This window comes from Hipposideros armiger, unplaced genomic scaffold (assembly GCF_001890085.2).
Source record: "Hipposideros armiger isolate ML-2016 unplaced genomic scaffold, ASM189008v1 scaffold_283, whole genome shotgun sequence".
NCBI lineage: Eukaryota > Metazoa > Chordata > Mammalia > Chiroptera > Hipposideridae > Hipposideros > Hipposideros armiger.
In genome coordinates this window covers 1,137,725-1,157,396 of record NW_017731633.1, presented here as the reverse complement: position 1 = coordinate 1,157,396, position 19,672 = coordinate 1,137,725, and the positions used below count along the sequence as shown (strand labels likewise).

The 19,672-nt window shown below is 51.1% G+C and overlaps 2 protein-coding genes across 3 annotated transcripts; one reads left to right on the top strand and one right to left on the bottom strand.

The window, feature by feature from the left end:
• Positions 1-1,834: 1,834 nt before the first annotated feature.
• Positions 1,835-13,773, bottom strand: ALDH16A1 (aldehyde dehydrogenase 16 family member A1). Its single transcript, XM_019658378.1, has 17 exons — positions 13,669-13,773; positions 10,018-10,120; positions 9,488-9,614; positions 8,729-8,907; positions 8,559-8,636; positions 8,283-8,464; positions 8,043-8,195; positions 7,375-7,560; positions 7,027-7,122; positions 6,683-6,819; positions 6,409-6,514; positions 6,185-6,315; positions 5,704-5,871; positions 5,216-5,417; positions 3,119-3,304; positions 2,673-2,795; positions 1,835-2,118 (listed from the first exon to the last, which is right to left on the bottom strand). The coding sequence occupies exons 1-17, from the start codon at positions 13,756-13,758 to the stop codon at positions 1,957-1,959; spliced, it is 2,409 nt and encodes an 802-aa protein (XP_019513923.1). The 5' UTR covers positions 13,759-13,773; the 3' UTR covers positions 1,835-1,956.
• On the top strand, positions 13,757-18,646 carry PIH1D1 (PIH1 domain containing 1). 2 transcript variants are annotated; one of them, XM_019658379.1, is made up of 11 exons: positions 13,757-13,851; positions 14,525-14,595; positions 14,705-14,798; positions 15,119-15,185; positions 15,541-15,720; positions 16,792-16,853; positions 16,948-17,029; positions 17,447-17,576; positions 17,840-17,915; positions 18,277-18,420; positions 18,524-18,646. In XM_019658379.1, the coding sequence occupies exons 3-11, from the start codon at positions 14,709-14,711 to the stop codon at positions 18,563-18,565; spliced, it is 873 nt and encodes a 290-aa protein (XP_019513924.1). In that variant the 5' UTR covers positions 13,757-13,851; positions 14,525-14,595; positions 14,705-14,708; the 3' UTR covers positions 18,566-18,646. The 2 variants fall into 2 exon arrangements, with proteins under 2 accessions (XP_019513924.1, XP_019513925.1); XM_019658380.1 differs by having other exon boundaries at positions 14,672-14,798.
• Positions 18,647-19,672: the final 1,026 nt, after the last annotated feature.

Below are 19,672 nucleotides of genomic sequence, written 5' to 3'. Positions count from 1 at the left end.
TATCCAAAGGAAATGAAATCAGGATCCTTAAGAGATATCTTCACTCCATGTTCACTGCAGCATTTTTTACAATAGCTAAGACATGGAAACAACCTAAGTGTCCACTGAGGGATGGAGAAAGATGTGAGATTATAATATATACATAATATACATATATATTCTTCAGCCATTAAAAGGAAATACTATCATTTGCAATAACCAATAACGTGGATGAACCTGGAGGGCCTTATGCTAACTGAAATAAAGCAGACAGAGAAAGACAAATTGTTTGATCTCGCTTACATGTGGAATCTAAAAATGTCAAACTGAGAACTGAAGAGTGGAACAGCGGTTGCCAGGGGTTGGAGGTGTGGGGTAAATGGGGAGACGTTGGTCAAAGAATACAAACTTCCAATTAGAAAATGGGTAAGTTCTGGGGATATGATGTACAGCATGGTGACTACAGTTAATGGTACTGTATTCTATATTGCACACTTGAAAGTTGCTGAGAGTAGATCTTAAGTGTTCTCACCACAAACACACCCAAAGGTAATTATGTGATGTCATATGTGTAATTAACTTGATTGTGGGAATCATTTCACAATGCATATGTATATTAAATCATGTTGCACCCCTTAAAAAATCATATTGTAAAACAGAAATATATATAATTTTGTCAATCATACCTCAATAAAGCTGGAAAAAAAACCCCTCAATGTAAATAGCACGTTCCTTGGGAAGATTCCCACCACCTCTCTCATTCTCACCCTACATGAGCACGTGTGCACAAAAACCACACACACACACACACACACACACACACACACATTCAGGCTGGGTAGGGTGCCTTCTCTGGGTCCTGAGTACCCTGATCTTCCTCTATTATTATAGTACATGTCACCTTAGGTTATGTCTAAGTGTCTTTCAACCAGAGTTGAGCCTACCTCTCCTCTGATCACAGGTCCTCTGCGGCTCCCTAGTGCCCTTGAGACATATTTCCAGCCTCCACTGACACCTTGATTTGAGCTCAGTGAAACCCATGTCAGACTTCTGACCTCCAGACTTATAATACACTTGTTTCATTTAAGCCACTAACTTTGTGGTAATTTGTTACAGCAGTGACAGGAAGCTAATTCCCCTTTCACTCACTAGAACATAAACTCCATGAGGCCAGGTTGTCTTGTTCATGGCAGTCTCCCCAGCACCTAGAGCAATGCTTTACTTATAGGAGGCACTCGATAGATATTTGTTGACCAACTGGATGACTACATTGATTAGGAGAGCCCACCCTCTGGACTGAGGTGATTGGCCCAGAAATGGACCTAACCCAGGCTGGCCAATCAGATTTCCTCCCCTGAGGATGTGACGTTGAGCATCACCAACTGGTCTGGGGTGGTGGTATCATTGACCTACTGCAGCTGGCTTTGGCTGGTGAAAGCAGAATAGAAAGGACAGCCATGGAATCTGGGAGGTTGTCAAACCACAGATGGGAACTAGAGCCTTCCAGGGACTTTCCTCTAGCTCTTGCATTCCTATGTCTCTCCTGTCCAAACAGCCAGATCCTGGGACTTGCTGTATTCCACAGAGCTACTGTGTTTTATTTTATACCAGCGCACCATGGATTCCCAGGCAGCACATAGACAGAGAACGTCAAGGACCAGGAGCCACCCGATGGAGATAACCAGAAGAGACAAGAGGTCCTGCGGCCCTGTCCCGGGCTCCTTAGAGTCCCCTTTATCTGTTTCACAAACACTGCGGTATACTGGAGCCAGCCCATTGGGCTGCTGAGTCACAGAACTGAAGTGGCCCAAACAGATCAAAAGTTACTACTCGTTCCCTCCCTCACAAGCACAGCCAAGGTTGGTCAGAGTTTATTTGAGGGCACAGAAAACAAAGTAAGAGGAAAGTTCCAAGCATCTGGAATCTGTCGGGATCCAACTTTCCACTGTCCAAGATGGAGTGGGTGGCACTCAGGCATCAGTCCCCCATGGGCAGCCACAGGGACTTGGTTCGCGCTGCCCGAAGCTCTAGCTCCGGGCCTGTCCCCTTGGCCTCCTGATCCCAGGCCCGCGGGCAGCCCCTGTTCACCCACACGGGCTTCAGGTTTCCTGCCGAGGCCCATTCCACAAACTGGGAGCCCTGGCATGGAGAAAGCGGGGGGGATCAGCATTCCTCCAGCTTGGTTGATAAGCAGCTGCTTCCTTGGCAACAAGGACTATTACTAAGGAGGGGCATGAAGGCTTGATGTAGGCCCTGTTGCTATAATGCTCAACTGCTAGCAAGCAAACCTTTCAGATGCTAAGGGAAACGGGGGCTGACCTTTGTGGGGAACTTCCTTCCCCGTTGGCAGCCCATGTTCAAAGGAATGGGGCCTAAGGTTTTTGTTGACAAGTTCTCATCAGGTTTCAGAAGGTAGACTGTGGGGTTCTGACTGTTGCTAGGATGTGGCCCTTAGCAACAGGTTGTCCAACACAATTAGGTCTTTGGGCTGGGCAGATCTCAGGCCCTTGTTGCTAAGAACATCTTCTTCCTTAGTAACTGGGGCTCTAAAAGAGCAGGACCTCAGAACCTGGTTGCCAAGGAGTTTCTCCCCCTTAGCAATGGGAGTTTTAAGGGGGCAGAGCCATGTTCCCAGGAAAGGAAGAGCCTATTGGTAAAGTTTAAGGTGCAGAAGACATCAAAACAAAGGGTACCTGGGCAGATCCAAAATACCACAGGGCCTGGACATCCTGGTGCAAAGCCAGGCAGCGGGTCAGGTGGTCCCGGTCTCCTGTCACCACATTCACCAGGCCCACTGGCAACAAGGTAGCCATATCCTAGGGGATGGAGACAGCAGGCCATCTGGGGTTAGAAGGAGTCTGAGACCTGAGGGTGGTGGGGGCAGATGAGTGTGTATCTGGGGCAGTGGACATGGGGCTGTAAGAAGGAATGGGACTGGGTCATGACTTGAAGGCTTGTGGTCTGAAGAAAATGGTCACTAGGTCTAAAGGAGTGAAGACTTGGACGCCTCGACTGAGGTTACCATGGTTACCAAGGGGGTAGGGTGAGAGGGAGCTCCATGCAGGTATTGGGGGACCTTTCATCCTTCTGATGCACAAGGGGCTGCTGGGAGCAGCAGCAGGAAGGCAGGTGACTGTACCTGGCAGACATCCAAGACAGGGAAGGGACAGGTCCCGCTGGGCACCAAAACCACAGTGTTGCCATAGGCCAGGGCGAGGGCCAGGAGGGACACAAAGGCAAGCAGGGGCCACTCATCCGGGCACACAATAGCCAGCACTCCCAGCGGCTCCCGAAGCCGGAGCACAGGGCCTCTCAGCTCAGTTACCTGTAGGGGATAGGCAGGAGGTCAAGGGCAGGGGAGGGAGACCAACTGCCCTCCCACAGCCTCCTCCTTCACCTGCCCCTTTCCTCCTCTCATTCCCTTCTTTGCTTCTCCATAACAACTCTAATAATAATACAACCAGGTGATGGTTCAGAGCCAGGTAGACTGGATTGAAGTCCCAGCTCCACCACTCACCAGCTGTGTGATCTTGAGCGAGTTACTTAACCTCTCTGGGCCTTAGTTTCACATCTTTCAAACGAGGGTAACAACAGTACCTATTTCAGAGATTTGCTGTTAAAATAAAATGAGCTAATGTGTGTAGGGGGCTTAGAACCTAGTCCATGGATTTGTGTTATTTAAAAAAAAACAAAAACCTTTGTAATTGACATTCGCTAAACTCACACATTTTAAAGGGTACAATTTGATAAGTTTTGACACGTATACATCCATGAAACCATCACCATAATCAAGGTAATGAACTTCGCTCCCCAAATTTCCTTGTGCCCCTTTGTGATCCTTAGCTCCTGCCCCTATTTGGACCCTTTTTGTCCTCAGATAACCACTTCCCTGCTTTCTCTCACTATAGATTAATTTGTATTTTCTAGGAATTTCTAGCTATGGAATCACACAGTCTGCGCTCTTTTTTATCTGTCTTTTCACTCAGCAGTCATTTTGAGATTCATCCATGTTATGGCACATTCACTCCTGATTGCCGAATAGGAAACCATTGTAAGCTGTACCACATTTTGTTTATCTATTAACCTACTGAAGAACATCTGGGTTGCTACCAGTTTTTGGCTACTATAAATAATGCTACTATAAACATTTATATACCAGGAGTGCCAAAAAAATTTATACACATGACTTGTATTTATCTTTTGTTATCGGTATATATCGAGTATTACAATTTTAATACAGTTTTTTCCTTTCTTAAAATATGTATACATTTTTTTGGCACCCTCCGTATAAGTCTTTGTAGGGTAAATGCTTCCACTTCTCTTGGCTTAAAACCTAGAAATTAAATTTATCTAGGTAAATACTTAGGGATCACAGCCAGGTTATATGGTATAAGAGTATGTTCAACTTTTTAGGAAATTGCCAAACTGTTTTCCAAAATGGTTGTCCCAGTCACATTCCCATCACTAGGGTATGAATTCCAGTTCTTCCACACCCTCACCAACACTTGGTATGGTCAGTCTTTTGAATTTCAGCTGTTCTAATAGGTGCATGATGATATCTCATCGTGGTTTTGATTTGCATTTCTCCATTTTTTCATGTGCTTATTGGCCATCCATAAGGAAACAGTTTTTGAGCCCTAGGCTATATGTCAGGCCTTGAGTACTTAGTTCATTTAGTCTTCAAAACAACTCATCAAGGTCCATACCATGGTATATTTGTATAACTGCATATAATTTATGGAGGACACCCAGGTCAAATGACTTGCTATCTTTCTCTTATCTTTCTATTATCTCTATCCCTGAGCGCTCCTGTGCCATCGCCTGAGGTGCTGAATCCTCACTTACTTCAGTGGACCCGCCATGTTTCATGCCAACCCAGCACCTATATTTAGTTGTATATTATGTATATAAATGAAACAAGTCACGTCAAGCAATAGTCTGTGCAATGTACTCTATATTTTCTACTCTATTCTCTTGTTTAAAAAAATCATGGCTACAACCCACTAAATTGATTTAATGACCCAGTAATGGGTCACTAACAACAATTTAAAACACTGCCCTGTGAGGTGGACCATATGGCTATTATACAGATGAAGAAATCAAGATACAGAGAGGTGAGACCACTTGCTGATGATCATGTAGCTTGGGCCCCAAGTCTGGCTCATTCCAAAGCCTTTGCTCTGACCCCACTCCAGACTGCCCGCCCTGTGTCTGCTTGCCCACAGACCCCTCTTACCTGCAGGTAGTGGCCTTGGGTCTGGGCGCGTGCCCCCCATGCCCGAAGCCGCCTCACACTCAGCTCCACCTCCGCCTTGGCTGCCTTGAGCTCCACTCCCTGCCTCTCCAGTCTCAAGGCCAAGGTGGACTCCCGGCGCTCCAGGGCAGCTGCCAGTGCCCACAGCAGGGCTGCCCGGGTCCCTGGCGACTGGCTCACCCAGCTGTGGGCAGACAGTGCACATTAGGGGCCAGTATTCTGGTCCTGGCTCTTCCCAGGTGCCCCTTCTCTGTCCATAGCCCCTACCCTCAGGGTCTAGGCCACATGGCCCATTCACCCAGGGAGGGAAGTAAAGGGCCAGACCTCTAGCCCATCAACCCTGGTTGCTCCGACTCCACAGCTCATCAGCCCTCAGGGTTCAGACCCCATAACCCATCAGCCCTTGGGGGTCCCACACTATCCTCTCTGCCACCCCATGACCCCTGGGTTTTCCTGTGACACTCCCTTACCCAGGGGCAGCCTGGTGAGCAGCCTCCACAGCACCTCGAATATCCTTGGCTCCACCCTCAGCCACATAGCCATGGAGATTGCCGTGTGAGTCCTGGATGGGCCTGGAACTCCTGGACCCAGGAGCCTGGAAACGGCCTCCCACGAAGAGCCCATAGGGGGGTGCTGGACTGGAGTAAGGTGAGGCACGAGGGTGGGTTGGGGCCAAAGTCTGCTCAGAGCCCATTTGCCACCCCAGCTCCCATGAGCTTCTGCAGGACCCCAAATTCCTGGTCCCATGAGTCTCTGGGAAAGCACAGGCCATTTAACAGAACTGAGGCTCTCATCAGGCCTGGGCAGTGGGTGTGAGACCAGTAAGACTCAGAACGTAATTCTCAGCAAGACTTAGGGACCCCTCGATGGCTCTAACAAACCCCCCTTTAGTCCATGGGAGAGCCTGCCACACAATCTTTTGCTTCTTCCACAGCCCCTGGGATAGCTTACCTGGGCCCTGTTTCAGGCCCAGCAGGTAGGGTTGAGGGGACAGCAAGGCCAAAGGTGTCATAGTTCATATTCTCAGAAAGGTAGGGCAGCCGGGCAGGGGTCCCTGAAGGCTGCAGATACTCATATAGGCCCTATGAGAGGGACAGTGTCAAGAGAACTCAAGGTGGGCACAAGGTGGATGAAGTGGTGGTGACGGTAGTAGGTGGGGAGAGGAGTGCACTCACATCTAGGCCCCCGTGCCAGGAAGATCCACTCTCCTTGCAGCCACCTGTGGGCACTGCAGGGTCCCTGAGGCCGTGGGCATTGATCCAGACTGTGCCCATTTGGAGCCTGCAGGGGGAGAGATGGACACAAGAGAGAAAAACAGAAAGTTGAGAGGTGGGTGGTGAGTCAAAGAGGTTGGGGTGAGAGAGATCCAGAGAGAGAGGAAGACATCAAGACTGAAGCTTGGGCCACCCCAATAGGCTGCTTTTCGTGCCCCAGTGGGTGCCGACTAACCTGTAGCCCAGTTCCAGGGCTTGCCCCAGCCTCTCACACCACACACTGGCACTCCCTCCTCGGGGCGTCCCATTGGCCATGGCCAATGCCTCCTTGGCTGTGCGAAATGGGGAAGCCACAACTAGAGGCCATGGCACCTGAAAGGGTGACGAGGGAGCTCAGAGGGCTTGGCCAGGCCCTCCCTCCAATACTCGAACCATTAATGGACCAGACTCCAGCAGTCAGCAGCCCCCACACCCAGGCCAAATGGTCACCCAGGGGCCTCTGCAGGTGTAGTGCTACTGCCCACATCTGGGTGTGGATGGGTGGTTGGAATAAGACCTCTGGGACCCTAAGGGGCTCACCTCTGCCTGGGTACATGGGGAGGCTGGGGGTAGGTCAGAGACCAAAGTTGGGGGGAAGAATGGGCTATCTAAAGGCACATCACCAGCCTGGAACACCTGGGGAGAAAGAGAAATAGATCTAGAAGTCCACTCCCAGTGGTCTCCTGCCTCAGACCCAGGAGTACAGGCCCCCAGTCACTCTTCTCTCAGATCCAGGAATCCAGCCCCAGCCCATCCTCCCTCAGACCCAGGAGTCCAGACCCCCAGACCCCTCCCTCAGAACCAGGAGTTCAGGCCCCTAGCCCCTCCTCTCTCAGATCAAGGTCCCACCTCCCCCAGCATCCTGGAGTCTGCACCCACCCAGCTCACCTGTGCGCCCTGGCTCTGGGCCTCGCACACATAGCGCTGGGCTAGTTCATATGCAGCAGCCCCTCGGACTCCCATATCCACGGCCCCGTCCAGCCCTCGGCCGCTACGAAGCCGCCCCATCCGCGCCTGGAGCCTCCTCATAGTCTCATCCCACACAGACTCCTGGATGAGAAGCCTGAGGCCTCCCTATTAGGAAAAGGAATATCAAGGTGGGCGAACTCAGGGCCCATATCGGGGGGGTACATGTCCCCACAGAAGGCTGAGACTCAGGGACACACATGCCCAGATCAGAGGAAGCTCAGGGAAAAGTGGCCGAGGACCCTGGAGACACTCCAAGGCCCCAGGCTCCAGGCAGGAGGTGGAGTTACAGAAAGTTGGTGATTCAGAGTGAAGACAGAGGTTGGAAAACTAGGGACAACAACACAGAAAAACGAGGAGTCCTAAAGAACAAGAGACACTGACCCATGCCCCCATAAGACCAAGAGAGCCGAGATATGAAGACTCAGAAACCTGAACTGATAAGGAGTCCTGCAGATGCTGTGGTGTAAAGACTGTCCTGGGATGCAAAGAACTGAGGTTGAAATGAATGGAGACACTGGGCCCCAAGGTCTGGAGAAAGATGCATATGGCCCCCAGGACACGAGGGGAAACGAGTGCAAGGCTCTCACCGGGCTGCGATCGGACCAGGCTGCATCCACGATGCCCTCCACAGCCGAATCCACATCTGCCGTCTCTGTCAGCAGCAGCAGTGACTCGGCCCCCAGTGCCAGGCCCAGCTCTGGACCTATGCCTGCCAGGGTCCGCCGAAGGGCACGTCCTTCCTGAGGGACCCCCAAAGGGGTTCAGCTAGCAGAGGAGCTTTCCGGCTCCCCAGCCCTGTCCTGTCCCCCTCCCAGCCCTGAAGATACCTCAACAGCTCCACAGAAGGCCACCTTCTGGACTCCAGGCTGGGAGGCCAAGACAGGCCCCAGGGAGGCAGGGCCGCTGATCATGTTGAGGATTCCTGGGAATGGGCCTAACTCCCCTGCCAGCTGGGCCAGGAGGAGGGGTGTTGGGGAGGCCGGGGGCACGAGGACCACCACAGTGCAGCCTGGGGAAGGCAGGTAACTTAAGGACGCAGGAATCCAGCTCCCAGCCCGTCCTCCCTCATACCCAGGAGTCCAGGCCCCCAGTCCATCATTTACCCATAGCCAGGGCAGGGCAAATCCTCCACATCATCTCAAGGAAGGAGAACGTGGGTGGCAAGATGAGACCAATTACTCCTGCAAGAACAAATGAGGGCACTGGCACTGGCACTGGTATTGCTGGACCATGAGGTAGGAGGGGGCTGAGGGCCAGGACTCCTGCTTCTCACCCATGGGCTCCCAGCCTGCCAGCGCCTCCTCCTGGGTGTGTGCCTGGACTGCATAGTGCTGGAGCAGCTGCTGGGCCAGAGGGATATCCCTGTCTCGAACCTCTCGAACGGCCCGCCCAGTAACCAGGGACTCCAGAGTCCACAGCAGCCGCTGATGCTTCTGTATCATCTTGGCCAGCCTGTGGAGAAAGCAAGGGCTATGGTCATTTCCCAGTGCCTCTCAGCTGATAAGAGTCTTGGAACATACCCCATATACCTGGATTACAATAATCCCCATGAAACACTGGGGCATCCCCACCACTTGCCAGGGTTGGAGGGCACCAGAGATTTATGGGAAATGTAGTTCACTACATTAATGGGCAACACTACCTGAGAGTGCCGTGTGAAGACCTCGCCCACCTACCTGTAACCCCCAGAGGTGCTGCGGCTTAGCTCTAATGTCAATTACATTTTGTGAAATGAAATCTTGTCTCTAGCTGCCCCAAAAGTGTGCTGGAAAATGGGCTTTGGGGCTCCATGAGCCCCAGTGAGCTGCTGAGAAATGGAGCCCTGATAAACCCCAAAGATATTCTGGTAAATAGAAGCTTTGTCATTACTAATCCCAATGAATAGTGGGAAATGGATGTTTTAGCCACTAAAGGCCCAAAGACATAAGGGAATATGAACCTTAGGTGCCAATGAATTAGGTGGGATATTGGGAAATAGAATATTTGCTCTCAAGTCCTTCTCCACCTGGTGTCCACACCTGAACTGCATTACCTGGTCAGGTGCTGGGCCCGAGAGGCTCCAGGGACTCCACTCCAGTTTTCCAACGCGGTTCTAGAAGCCTCTGCAGCTGCCACCACATCCTCGGCCTGTGCTTGGAGGCAAGTGGCCAAGTTCTCTCCTGGAGAGATGAATGAAGGGACCCAGAGAGAAGGGGGAGAGCCTGTGGTTGAGATATCTGGAAGCTGGGAGCACCCCAAGGCAGTAAAGCTGGTCCCCAGCCCCAGTGAGTGTCTCAGTTTTATCATCAGACAAATGGGAATAAATGTATTGGTCTTTGTTCTGACTGCCTCCCACGGGCAAGGAAGGGATTTTAATAGATAGTGATTTCAAAAAGTGTCCACAGGAGCTTGGGACCATAACTAGAATGACTTATCAGTAGGAGCCAGAACTCTCAGCCTCTTTCCCCCATTTGCTGCTCCCTGCCCTCAGGGCCCTGAGCCAAAAAATGGGGGGACCTTGGTGGGTATGACTGAAGGCATGGACACCTCTCACTCCCCTAAGGACTGGCGGACACCTCATACCTGTGATGGGATCCTGGCAAGGCACTGAATTCCTGTGTTCCGGCTTCAACCATTTTCCATTTACATAGTGACCCAAGCACCGGTCCAGCGTGTCTAGCCAGGCCTGAGGGAGGTAGAGACAGTTTGGAAAGGGGTCTGGGAGGCAGCTGGGGGAGCTCAATCTCTACCCAGTGTCCTCTGGAAAGGGGACACCTGTCCCCCTTTATCTTATCAGCTAATATTTTTCCTGTGTAGCAGGAAAATACATGTAAACATAAGATACACTTAAAGTAAATTCACCACTTTAACCATTTTAAAGTGTACAATTCAGTGGTATTTAGTACATTCACAATGTTGGGCAACCGTCACTTTTATCTAGTTCCAGAACATATTCATCACCCTAAAAAGGAAACTCTGTAGCCATTAGGCAGTCACTCTCCGCTACCCCCAACCCCTGGCAATCACTAATCTGCTTTCTGTCTCTATGGATTTGCCTGTTCTGGACATTTCATGTAAATAGAATCTTACAATATGTGACATTTTGTGGCTGGCTTCTTTCCCTTGGCAAGTTGTTTTTGAGATTCATCAATGTTGTAGCATGTATCAATGCTTCATTTCTTTTTATGGCTGTATGATATTGCATTGGCTAGAACACATTTTATTTATCCATTCATCAGTTGATGGTTATTTGGGTTGTTTCTGCCTTTTGGCTACTCTGAATAGTGCTGCTATGTGTTCATGTGCAAGTTTGTTTGAACACCTGTGACCCTTGCCAGGACCCTGGAAGCAATAGCCATGAGACAAGTGGTTGCTAAGCCAAGTGTGTGATGGTGTTCCCTCCCAACTCAACTGTCATCACTTGGGGACCCCCCACTGAAGTCAGGCTGGACACTGCCCTGCCAGGTGCAGTTTATCCAGCTGTGACACATCTAACTGAGCCCAAGGCATAGCAAATGGGCCTTGCAGAGGGGCAGCCTAGAGTGGGGGTCCTTGGAGCTAGGGTCTACACGGCCTGGGTTTGAATCCTGGCTCCAATACTTACTCATTGTGCAACCTTAGCCAGGGTCTTGTAAACACCCTGGCCTCTGCTAAGCCATCTGGAAAATGGGCATGATGACAGTCCCTCCCTATTTCACAGGGCTATGGTGAGGATTAAATAAATCATACATGTTATGTGCTCAGAGCAGCACTACTTAATACTTTCTGTTCATTTTATTGCATCTTACCCTCCACATAGGCTTCATGTTTCTCTCCGTCCCTGGTTCTGTCTTGCCCAAATCCTCGCTAAATCTAAGAAATGCTTCCCACTTTTTCTTCCTACAAACTCTTCTCTCAGCATCCCCGATGCCATAGTCTCCTGATTTTTCTCTTCCCCTGCCAACTGGCCCTTCGCATTTTTTTTTCAAGTCAAATAGTCAGCTAGGAGCTCCATATTCAAACCTCCACCCCAGAGACAGAGGCATTTTGAAACAGTTGAGGATATACTATATTAAAGAATGACTGTTAAAATATTAAGTGTGAAAATGGCATGGTGGTTATATTACATAATGAGTCCTTATCTGTTAGAAATAAGGATTCAGATATTTATGGGAAAATAACATGACATCTGAGATTTCAATCACTCCAGAAAAAGAGGGAAAAAAAAAGGGATACAACACTGGATCAAATGTTGATGATTGCTGAAGCTGAGTGATGAGTACATGGGAGTTCATAATATTAAGTACGCTGTGGAAATTTGCAAAATTTCCCTAAAAAAATGTCCACAGGGTCCTGGCAGACCATGTTGGTGTGAGAAGGGGACCTGGTGGAGACCAAGAACTCACGACTTGTCTAATGCATCCAGATGATTTTTATCAGGGAACATGAGCCAAAGGTTGCCAAATTTGGGGGTTTTATTTTCAAGAGAAGCTGGAATCCCGGATGTTTACATAAAATTAGTTGTCCATTAATTCACATTTTTACAAATAAAGTTTAGGCCAAAGAAAACATGTTTGTTGGCTGAATGTGACCCACAGACTGTAAGGTTGAGACCTGTGCTTGGGGGCCACAGGCTCTGGAATCTGAGGGCTCAGTTTCAAATCTTAGCTTCCTCTTTTAAGCTGCGTTGACTGTGGGCCAATTACATACCTCTTCAAGCCTATGTCTGCTATTACTAAAATAATTACAACAATCCCCTCTCACAGCGGTTCTGGGGATTCAGTGTGATCATGCTGAGCACACAGGATGGCATATAGAAAGCATCCACATTATAATAATGTTATCACATTATTGCTATTTCATGATGGTCCACCCCTAACCAACCTCCAAGTGTGGGAATTCTCTGTACATTGTCCCAGTTCCTCTTATCTGAGTCTACACTATATTTCTAGATAATCTTGTCACTCCTGCGGTTTGATTATCTTTCTGCATTGGTGACTCCCAGGTCCCTTTCTCCAGACTTGAGGCTCAAAGTAATCTGACTCCTACACATGGCCCACAACTGTCCCCAGGTCCTGCACACTCTCACCATGTGATGACCAAGCTCAGTATCTTTCCCCAAGACCCTTCTCCTCCAGGGTTCACCATAGAGGGGTAGGGAGAGACAGCCACCAAGTCACAGGGCCAGACCCCAAGCACTGTCCTTGCTCTCTCAATCCCCCAAACCCCGCTCCTCCTGCATCTCTGCCTCATCCCTCCTCTCCATCTCCACAGTCCGCGCTGGCTCTGGTCTCACCTTTCATTTGGAATACTGTTCTAGCCTTCTCATCTCTCCCTCAAGAGAATCCCAAGTTTCTCAAACTCGGGTGCTAGAGCACCCTGCCCCCTTCATCATGGCCCCAGGAGGGAATTTTGAGGGCATTGCGTAATTATAGAAAATTCAAGGAACCTTATCTACAGGAACCCTCAAAATGTTCTGGAAGACCCTGAAGAGTCACGGGAATCCTAGGGAAGTTCTGAAGAACACCAAGCTCACGGGAGCATCATCAGGATTTTAAGAGGCCCTGAGGACTCATGGGAGCCCCGTGGGGCATTCTGAAAGGTAGTTAGGGATCATGGGGGCTCAATGAGGGTATTCTGAGGGGTTGTAGGTAATTACAGTGAGTTCTGATGTATTTTGGGGTTCTGAGAGTTTCCAAGATCATGTGAGCCCCAAAGCTGCTCAGGGGGCTGAAGAATCACGGGGACTCCATGGAGGTTCTGGGTGATTAAGGGAGCCCCCCAAGAACTCCGGTGGTGGTGGTGGGGCCCCCGGAGGACCATGGGAGCCACAGGATGTTCTGAGGAATCATGGGAAGTCTATGGTGGTTTTGAAGATTCTTGGAAGTTCACGGAAGCCCCACAGGAATTCTGAGTCGGACGGAACCATAGGAGGTTCTGAAGGAGCCCTGAAGACTCACTGAAGCCCCTCAGGGAGTGTTTTGAGGAATAGGGAAACACCACCGTGAATTCGGACCGTGGAGCATGAGAATTACCAAGGATCAGAACAACAGACAAAAAGGATAAGAGACAGAAACTGCAAAGGCTGAAGAGAACGTCCTCCAAGGGTGGATCCTAAGGGGTAGAGGAAATCACGGGAGCCGAGAGGGGCGGAGTCGCTGAGCTGCCGCGGTGGATCACGGGAATCTGCGCGCAAAACGGCGCCCGGAGGACTGCTGGGGGGGGGGGGGTAGCGTCGGCCTGGCAGGCCCTCACCAGTGCGCATGCGTGGCTCTCCGGTACCGGTCCGTACTCCAGCGTGTTGAAGATCTCTCGGGCGCGGGGCACTGCGCGCGTGGCAGCCATCACCAGTCCGGACCGCTTCCCACCGACTGCGGGGTACTCTGCCCAAGGGAACCCTGAGGTCCGAAGAGCAGCACCGCACCCTCCAGCGCAAAGGTCTGGGCTACGAAGATTGAGCGTAACCCCGCCTTAAGACCCGGTGACCCCGCCCATGAGCCCAAGCTGGAGAATGTAGTTTGAATTTTGCGTAGTCCTCAAAAACGGGGGCGGTGGGGGGGGGGAGAGGAAGAATGAAAATGTGAGTTCCTTGCAAATAGTTGGGAGAGCTCTAGGTTTAAGAGTGGCCGTATTGGTGTGTCTTCCCGCCACCCGGTTCACAAAAGTGCAGGTTTTGGTTCAAAATACATTTTTTAGAGAATCGAATATAGTTTTGTGACGAAGCGATAGTTCAGAGATCAGAAAGGAATCTTTTAGGATGGACTCTGAAATTAAGGTTTTGCCAGTGTGCCAATCTTGACTGCTCCGTAACCCGGCCAGATGTGGTTGTCGGAAAGGAGGGGAAGTGTGGCCTTAACCTACACCTGAAGTGTGGCATTTAGTGATCAGCCTCAGAACTTAGTTTTGACTGGTTGAGGTGAGAGGCGTGGCCTCAGACTTAGACTATGATTGGTCGATAACGGAATGGGGTTGCAGGATTCTTGAAAGAGCGTTGGGTTAGTTGGAAATGTGGCCTACTCAAATTCCTGGTTATACAAAGACCGAAAGAGTAGCTGTCACACATTTGGCACGACGGACCTCGAGAACATCTAGATATATTGATTCCCCACAGATTTGACGACGGTATCTGATCTGAGTGGAATTGTAGTCTCCGGCCAGATTCTTCGATTTCCCTACAGAAAAGTAGGTGTTGGGACAAGGTTGAGGGCCCGGCAGCAAGCCCCTGAGTTCAGATCCCTGCGAAGGATCCCCCAAGTAGGGTTTGCTGGGGACGCCTAGGTCTCTTCCCCAGGGCTATGGCGGACTCGAAGCTGGTGGTGCCAGAGCTAAACGAGGCAGAGACAATGGGCACTGAGACGGCGCGTTTCGAGGAGCTGCTGCTGCAGGTGCGGACTGACCAAAACTCCTGGGTCCCTTGCGGGATTTTTTCCCCCCAGAGCTGGTACTACAGTTCCCAGAATGCACTAGGGAGGCAACAGCGCCTACCGGCATTGTAGTTGTTTAACTCCAAGTTAGCTAGGCTCTGGAATAAATGGGAGTAGGACTGGGATTGTGTTTTGGGTTCCTCAGTGAAGGAAGGGAACATAATATGTCTTATTCTCTGCACAGCTCATAGACATAAAAATTGCCCAATAAACATTTGAGAAACAAATGAGGGATCTGATAGCACAGACGCTAAGCCTGAAAATTGTTTTCCTTCACATAGGCTTCTAAGGAGCTCCAGCAAGCCCAGACAAGCAGAACAGAATCAACACAGATCCAACCTCAACCTGGTGAGAAAGGCAGAAACCCAAAGAGAGAGAGTCCCAGAGAGAAATGGACAGACACTGGGGGCAGGGGACACACAGGGGGGATGAGGCACAGTAATGGGGCTTAGAGACTGTAGCGGGGAGTGAACAGATCCAGAGAGAGATCTGAAGAGTGGGAAGACAAGAGTGACAAAGGGGACAGAAGCTCCAAAATAAAAAGAGAGTCAGAGATCCCAGGGGCAGGGAGAAAACAGACCCAGAAAGTAGAGGACTTAGACTCAAAAAGGGGGATTCATCAAAAGGACAGATTGAGGAGAGGAGGGGTGGAAATCAAGACCCACGTGGAGACAGATAATCAGAATCAACTCATTCCCATTAGGCTTCTGCATAAAGACCAACTCATCCCACGGGAAGGTTTTCATCAACATCTGTCACTCTCCCTCTATCCCTCCTCCGGCTGATGTGACTGAGGATGAGCTGCTTAAAATGCTGGAGGAGGACCAAGCGGCGTTTCGCATCCCCATGAGCCTGGGAGAGCCTCATGCCGAACTGGATGCAAGTCAGTACCGTCAAAGGACCCAGGACTCTAGCCTTCCAGGTCCTTTCTTCCCTAGGACCCAAGAATCCAGGATCCAGGACCCTCCTCCCACAGGACCTGGAAATCTAGACCCCCTGATCTGGTCCTTTTTCCCCATGGCATATCCCTAGCCTCCTGCGCCTCCACCACCCGCTACACAAGGCAGTCCTGTTTTTGCCCACCTGGCCAGGTTGGCACTTCTCCCTGTCCCACTTCAGGGCGAGGGAGGGCTGGGCAGGTGCCTCATTAGCTGATTTCCTGGCTCTAATCCCCTGGCCAGCCCTCACTCATCCATTTTCTCCTCTGCCCTTCTTCCCTGTCTCTGTCTCTGCCTTGTCTCACCTCTGTCTCTGTTGCATTTCTGACTCTGTATCTGACTCTTTGGTTTTTCAATTCATATATGTCCCCTGAAGCCTCCTGGAACCAAGTTTTGGGCAGTGCTCTGGGGAGTAGGGACTTACCAAACCCAGAACCTGTGATTTCAATATTGTGTGAATCTTCCTGCGCTGGAGGGGGCTCTTTGAGGGGTCAGGGAAGGCTTCCTGGGGGAGATGTTGGATATAAGACTCAAAGAAACTGAAGTTCATTAGGCCAAGACAGAGAAGAGGGCTCTGGGAAGAGGGGACAGAGGGGTCCAGAGGCCAGAAAGAATGATTGAACAGGGTTGGTCAGTAATTGAGAGAGTGGAAGAAATTGACAGGGAGGAGGTCACTACAGAAGTGAGCCTCTCTCTCCAGGTGGGTGGGGCAGACCACACAGGGCCTCCAGCGCCAGGCTGAAGGACTCAGACCTTCTCCTGGGGGGTTCTGGGAAGTCCTGGGAGGGCTGTGAGCAGAGGAGGGGCAGGGTCAGCTCTGAGACGTGGTGGGGAAGTACAAGAGGGGAAGAGACTGGAGGCTGGTATGAGTCCAGACTGGCAAGTGCGTGTCTTGAGTCCTCACTTCCTAATCGACTCTGAGTCTCTCTGGCTCTTGTGACTGCTGTCCTTTATTTTTTTTCCCCCAGCCTGTGTCTGAGCGGTAGGGTTGCCTCACCCACTTTGTCTCCCTACAGAAGGCCAGGGTTGTACCGCCTACGACGTAGCTGTCAACAGCGACTTCTACCGGAGGATGCAGGTTGGGGGCGGGGCTGCGGGTGAGGCCTGGGCAAGGACCTGCCCCTCCACCCTTTCAAGTCCTCCTGCATCTCTTCTCCCCCTCTCTCTCTTAGAACAGTGATTTCTTGCGAGAGCTCGTGATCACTGTCGCCAGGGAGGGCCTCGAGGACAAATACAGCTTGCAGCTGAATCCAGGTGAGGTGCAGCGCCTGGGCCACGGGGAGGAGCCGAGCCAGGAGCAGCTTAGGGGCACCCCTTGGGAGAGGTGGGCCTAGTGTGGGCATGGGTTTTCGCCCCTTGACTGTGGATTCCAGGGAGAGGGCAAGGCTCCCCAAGGTGAGCTGGGGGCGAGCGTAGGGGGGTGGATCAGGCCCAGGCTTCCAGGTAAGGGGCGGGGTCTCCAGCGGCTCCAGGGATCAGATTTTATTCGAGAATACCCCGAGAAGGGCGGGATTAAGGTTAGCAGGCTTCTTAAAGCCAAGCTTGGGGGTATAGTCAGATCCCTAATCGCCTCCGCCCCTCCTGGAAGAGCTCTTGCAGTGCCAGACCCCCTAAGGGAACCAAGGGAGTCCTGACCCATATGGCCTTTGACCCTGCACTCCCTTCCCGCAGAGTGGCGTATATTGAAGAACCGGCCTTTTCTGGGCTTCATCTCCCAGCAAAATATCCGCTCCAAGCAGCGTCCTCGGATCCAGGAGTTGGGGAACCCGTACACTGCCGACTCCCTGAGACTTGAGGAAGGGTGGGCTTTCGATAGGTTCTCTCATGTTTCCCCAACGCTCTTTGGAATCCCTCTCCCCGCCCCTATTCGTAGGAGGGGGCAGTGTCCTGGGGCTCTGGGAACCCAGAGAGGGGAGAGAGAAGCAGAATTCCAACTAGAAAGGCCACCCTGAGGCAGTAGGGCTAGTAGGAGCAAGAAAGGGAGGGAATCGCATGCCAGGCAGAGGTAACATCCCCTGAAAGACCTGGAGGCTCGCCTCAGTTCTGGGTCTCGTTCCTCCCCAGCCCTGAGAAGCCTCACCTGAACCTTTGGCTGGAAGCCCCTGACCTCCTCTTGGCTGAAATTGACCTTCCCAGACTGGTGAGTGTACCTCAACCAGAGCTGGAGAATGAGGTCTGAAAAGAGTGGGGTCTTCAAGGGAAAGTGATATGGGCTTGTTGTCAGACCTGTGTGAGCCTGGTTAGTGCAGCCCTCTGAGTATGGTTGCCTCCTCTGTCCTATGGGGTCCTCAGGCCCACTTCCGGTGCTGTCCCAAGGATGACCAGGGCATTGTAAGTGATCAGTGGTGGAGAATTGTAATTATCATATTCCACCTTTTTTTCTGGAGTGTTAGACTCTTTAAATATGGTATCCCAGCTCTTGAGTCTTTTCTCCCTGGCCTGTGTTCTTATCGTCCTATGGCCAGAAAGGGAAGGGTGGGCTGATTCTACTGCATCACCAGGATGGAGCTCGGGGGCTGTCGCTGGAGATTGGGGAGAACCACCTGGTGATGGGGGACCACCAGCAGCTGTACCATCTGGATACCTATATCCCCCTTCGGATCAACTCTGAGGAGAGCAAGGCGGCCTTCCATCAGAAGAGAAGGGTACCTGGGGTGGGGGTGGGGCGGGACTTCTGGGTCTGAGGGAGGAGTGGGGGTGGGAGTTGACTCCTGGGTCCTGAATCCTCTCGCCTTTTCCTCTCCTTAGCAATTGATGGTGGCGATGCCCCTTCTGTCGGTGCCTTCTTGACCCAGTGTCTCCTTGTGCTTCCAAGTGGAGAGGAGAGGCTGGTGGCTTCTCTAAAATTGAAATAAAAGATTTTGGCCTTTGCTCTGTGTCTGGCTAGGAATACATGGGGAGTAGGAAGAAGAAGAAGAGACATTGGAATGTAGCCCTGGAGTACCGTAGGGGTCACTGCTCCAGCTCAGGCCTTGTCCTCTCCCACTGGATCCTGACCTCCCACATGGTCCCAGAGCTGACCCTGCCTCTTTCCTGTTCACAGCCCCTCTTTGGCTCCCCAGACCCCAGGAGAAGGTCCAAGCCCCTCAGCCTGGCAGACCAGGCTCTGTGCAGTCTGACCTCCTTCATGCCTCATTTTGGCCTCTGCCTCCCTGTCAACTCGGTCTAGTCACACTAAAGTGTCCTGATCACTCCATATATTACACCTTTTCTTAGTTTCTGCTGTTCCCTCTACTTAGTACCCTCTTCTCCAGCACACCCAGGAGATTTCTAATTGTCTTGCCCTCATAGGTGATGTTTCCTGAGCCCTTTGGTGACCCAATCCATACCATCATCTCTAGCCTCTCCTATCCCTTGTTCTGACAAGCTGCCCATCCCTGGAATTGTGCTTCGTATCAGTTACACCTGTCTCCTCCTTCCCAACTCTGCAAGTACTATTGCCTGAGGCAGATACTCCCCCTCCCCACCAACTCTACCATCCTTACTCCCTTACACACACACACCCAGTCATCATTTATTTATTTATTTATTTATTTAGCTGAGCCATCCTGCCACCTTTTGGCAGCTCAGCGGCAGCTCAGCTCGGGCCAGGCATCGAACTGCTGTTGCTCAGAGCTCAAACTCTTGAGTGAGCTCTTAACCAACTGAGCCACTCAGCCGGCCCTGGTCATCCCTTTTTTGAGCGTTCCCTGGATAGCTTTTCAACCAAGTTTTCTCTGATCTACCCTGGCTGAGTTAGACTCCTCTTCTGGGCGTCCCCTATAACCAGTGTTACTCTCATAGCTATGTCCCTTATGGTGTGATAATGCCTGACACCTAGTAGGAACTCAATAGATATTTGTTAAATTAATGAGTGACTGCTGACACCCTCTCTCTGCAGAGGAGTCCTAGGAGGCT

Coding starts and splice junctions, on each gene's coding strand:
- ALDH16A1 (XM_019658378.1), bottom strand. CDS start 13,758: ATGGCTGCCACGCGCGCAGTGCCCCGCGCCCGAGAGATCTTCAACACG. Junction 8,637..8,728: donor GGCAGGCTGGGAGCCCATGG/GTGAGAAGCAGG, acceptor TTGTTCTTGCAG/GAGTAATTGGTCTCATCTTG. Junction 6,820..7,026: donor CCCCATGTACCCAGGCAGAG/GTGAGCCCCTTA, acceptor TCACCCTTTCAG/GTGCCATGGCCTCTAGTTGT.
- PIH1D1 (XM_019658379.1), top strand. CDS start 14,709: ATGGCGGACTCGAAGCTGGTGGTGCCAGAGCTAAACGAGGCAGAGACA. Junction 17,030..17,446: donor CAGCTTGCAGCTGAATCCAG/GTGAGGTGCAGC, acceptor CCCTTCCCGCAG/AGTGGCGTATATTGAAGAAC. Junction 17,916..18,276: donor AAATTGACCTTCCCAGACTG/GTGAGTGTACCT, acceptor CTGCATCACCAG/GATGGAGCTCGGGGGCTGTC.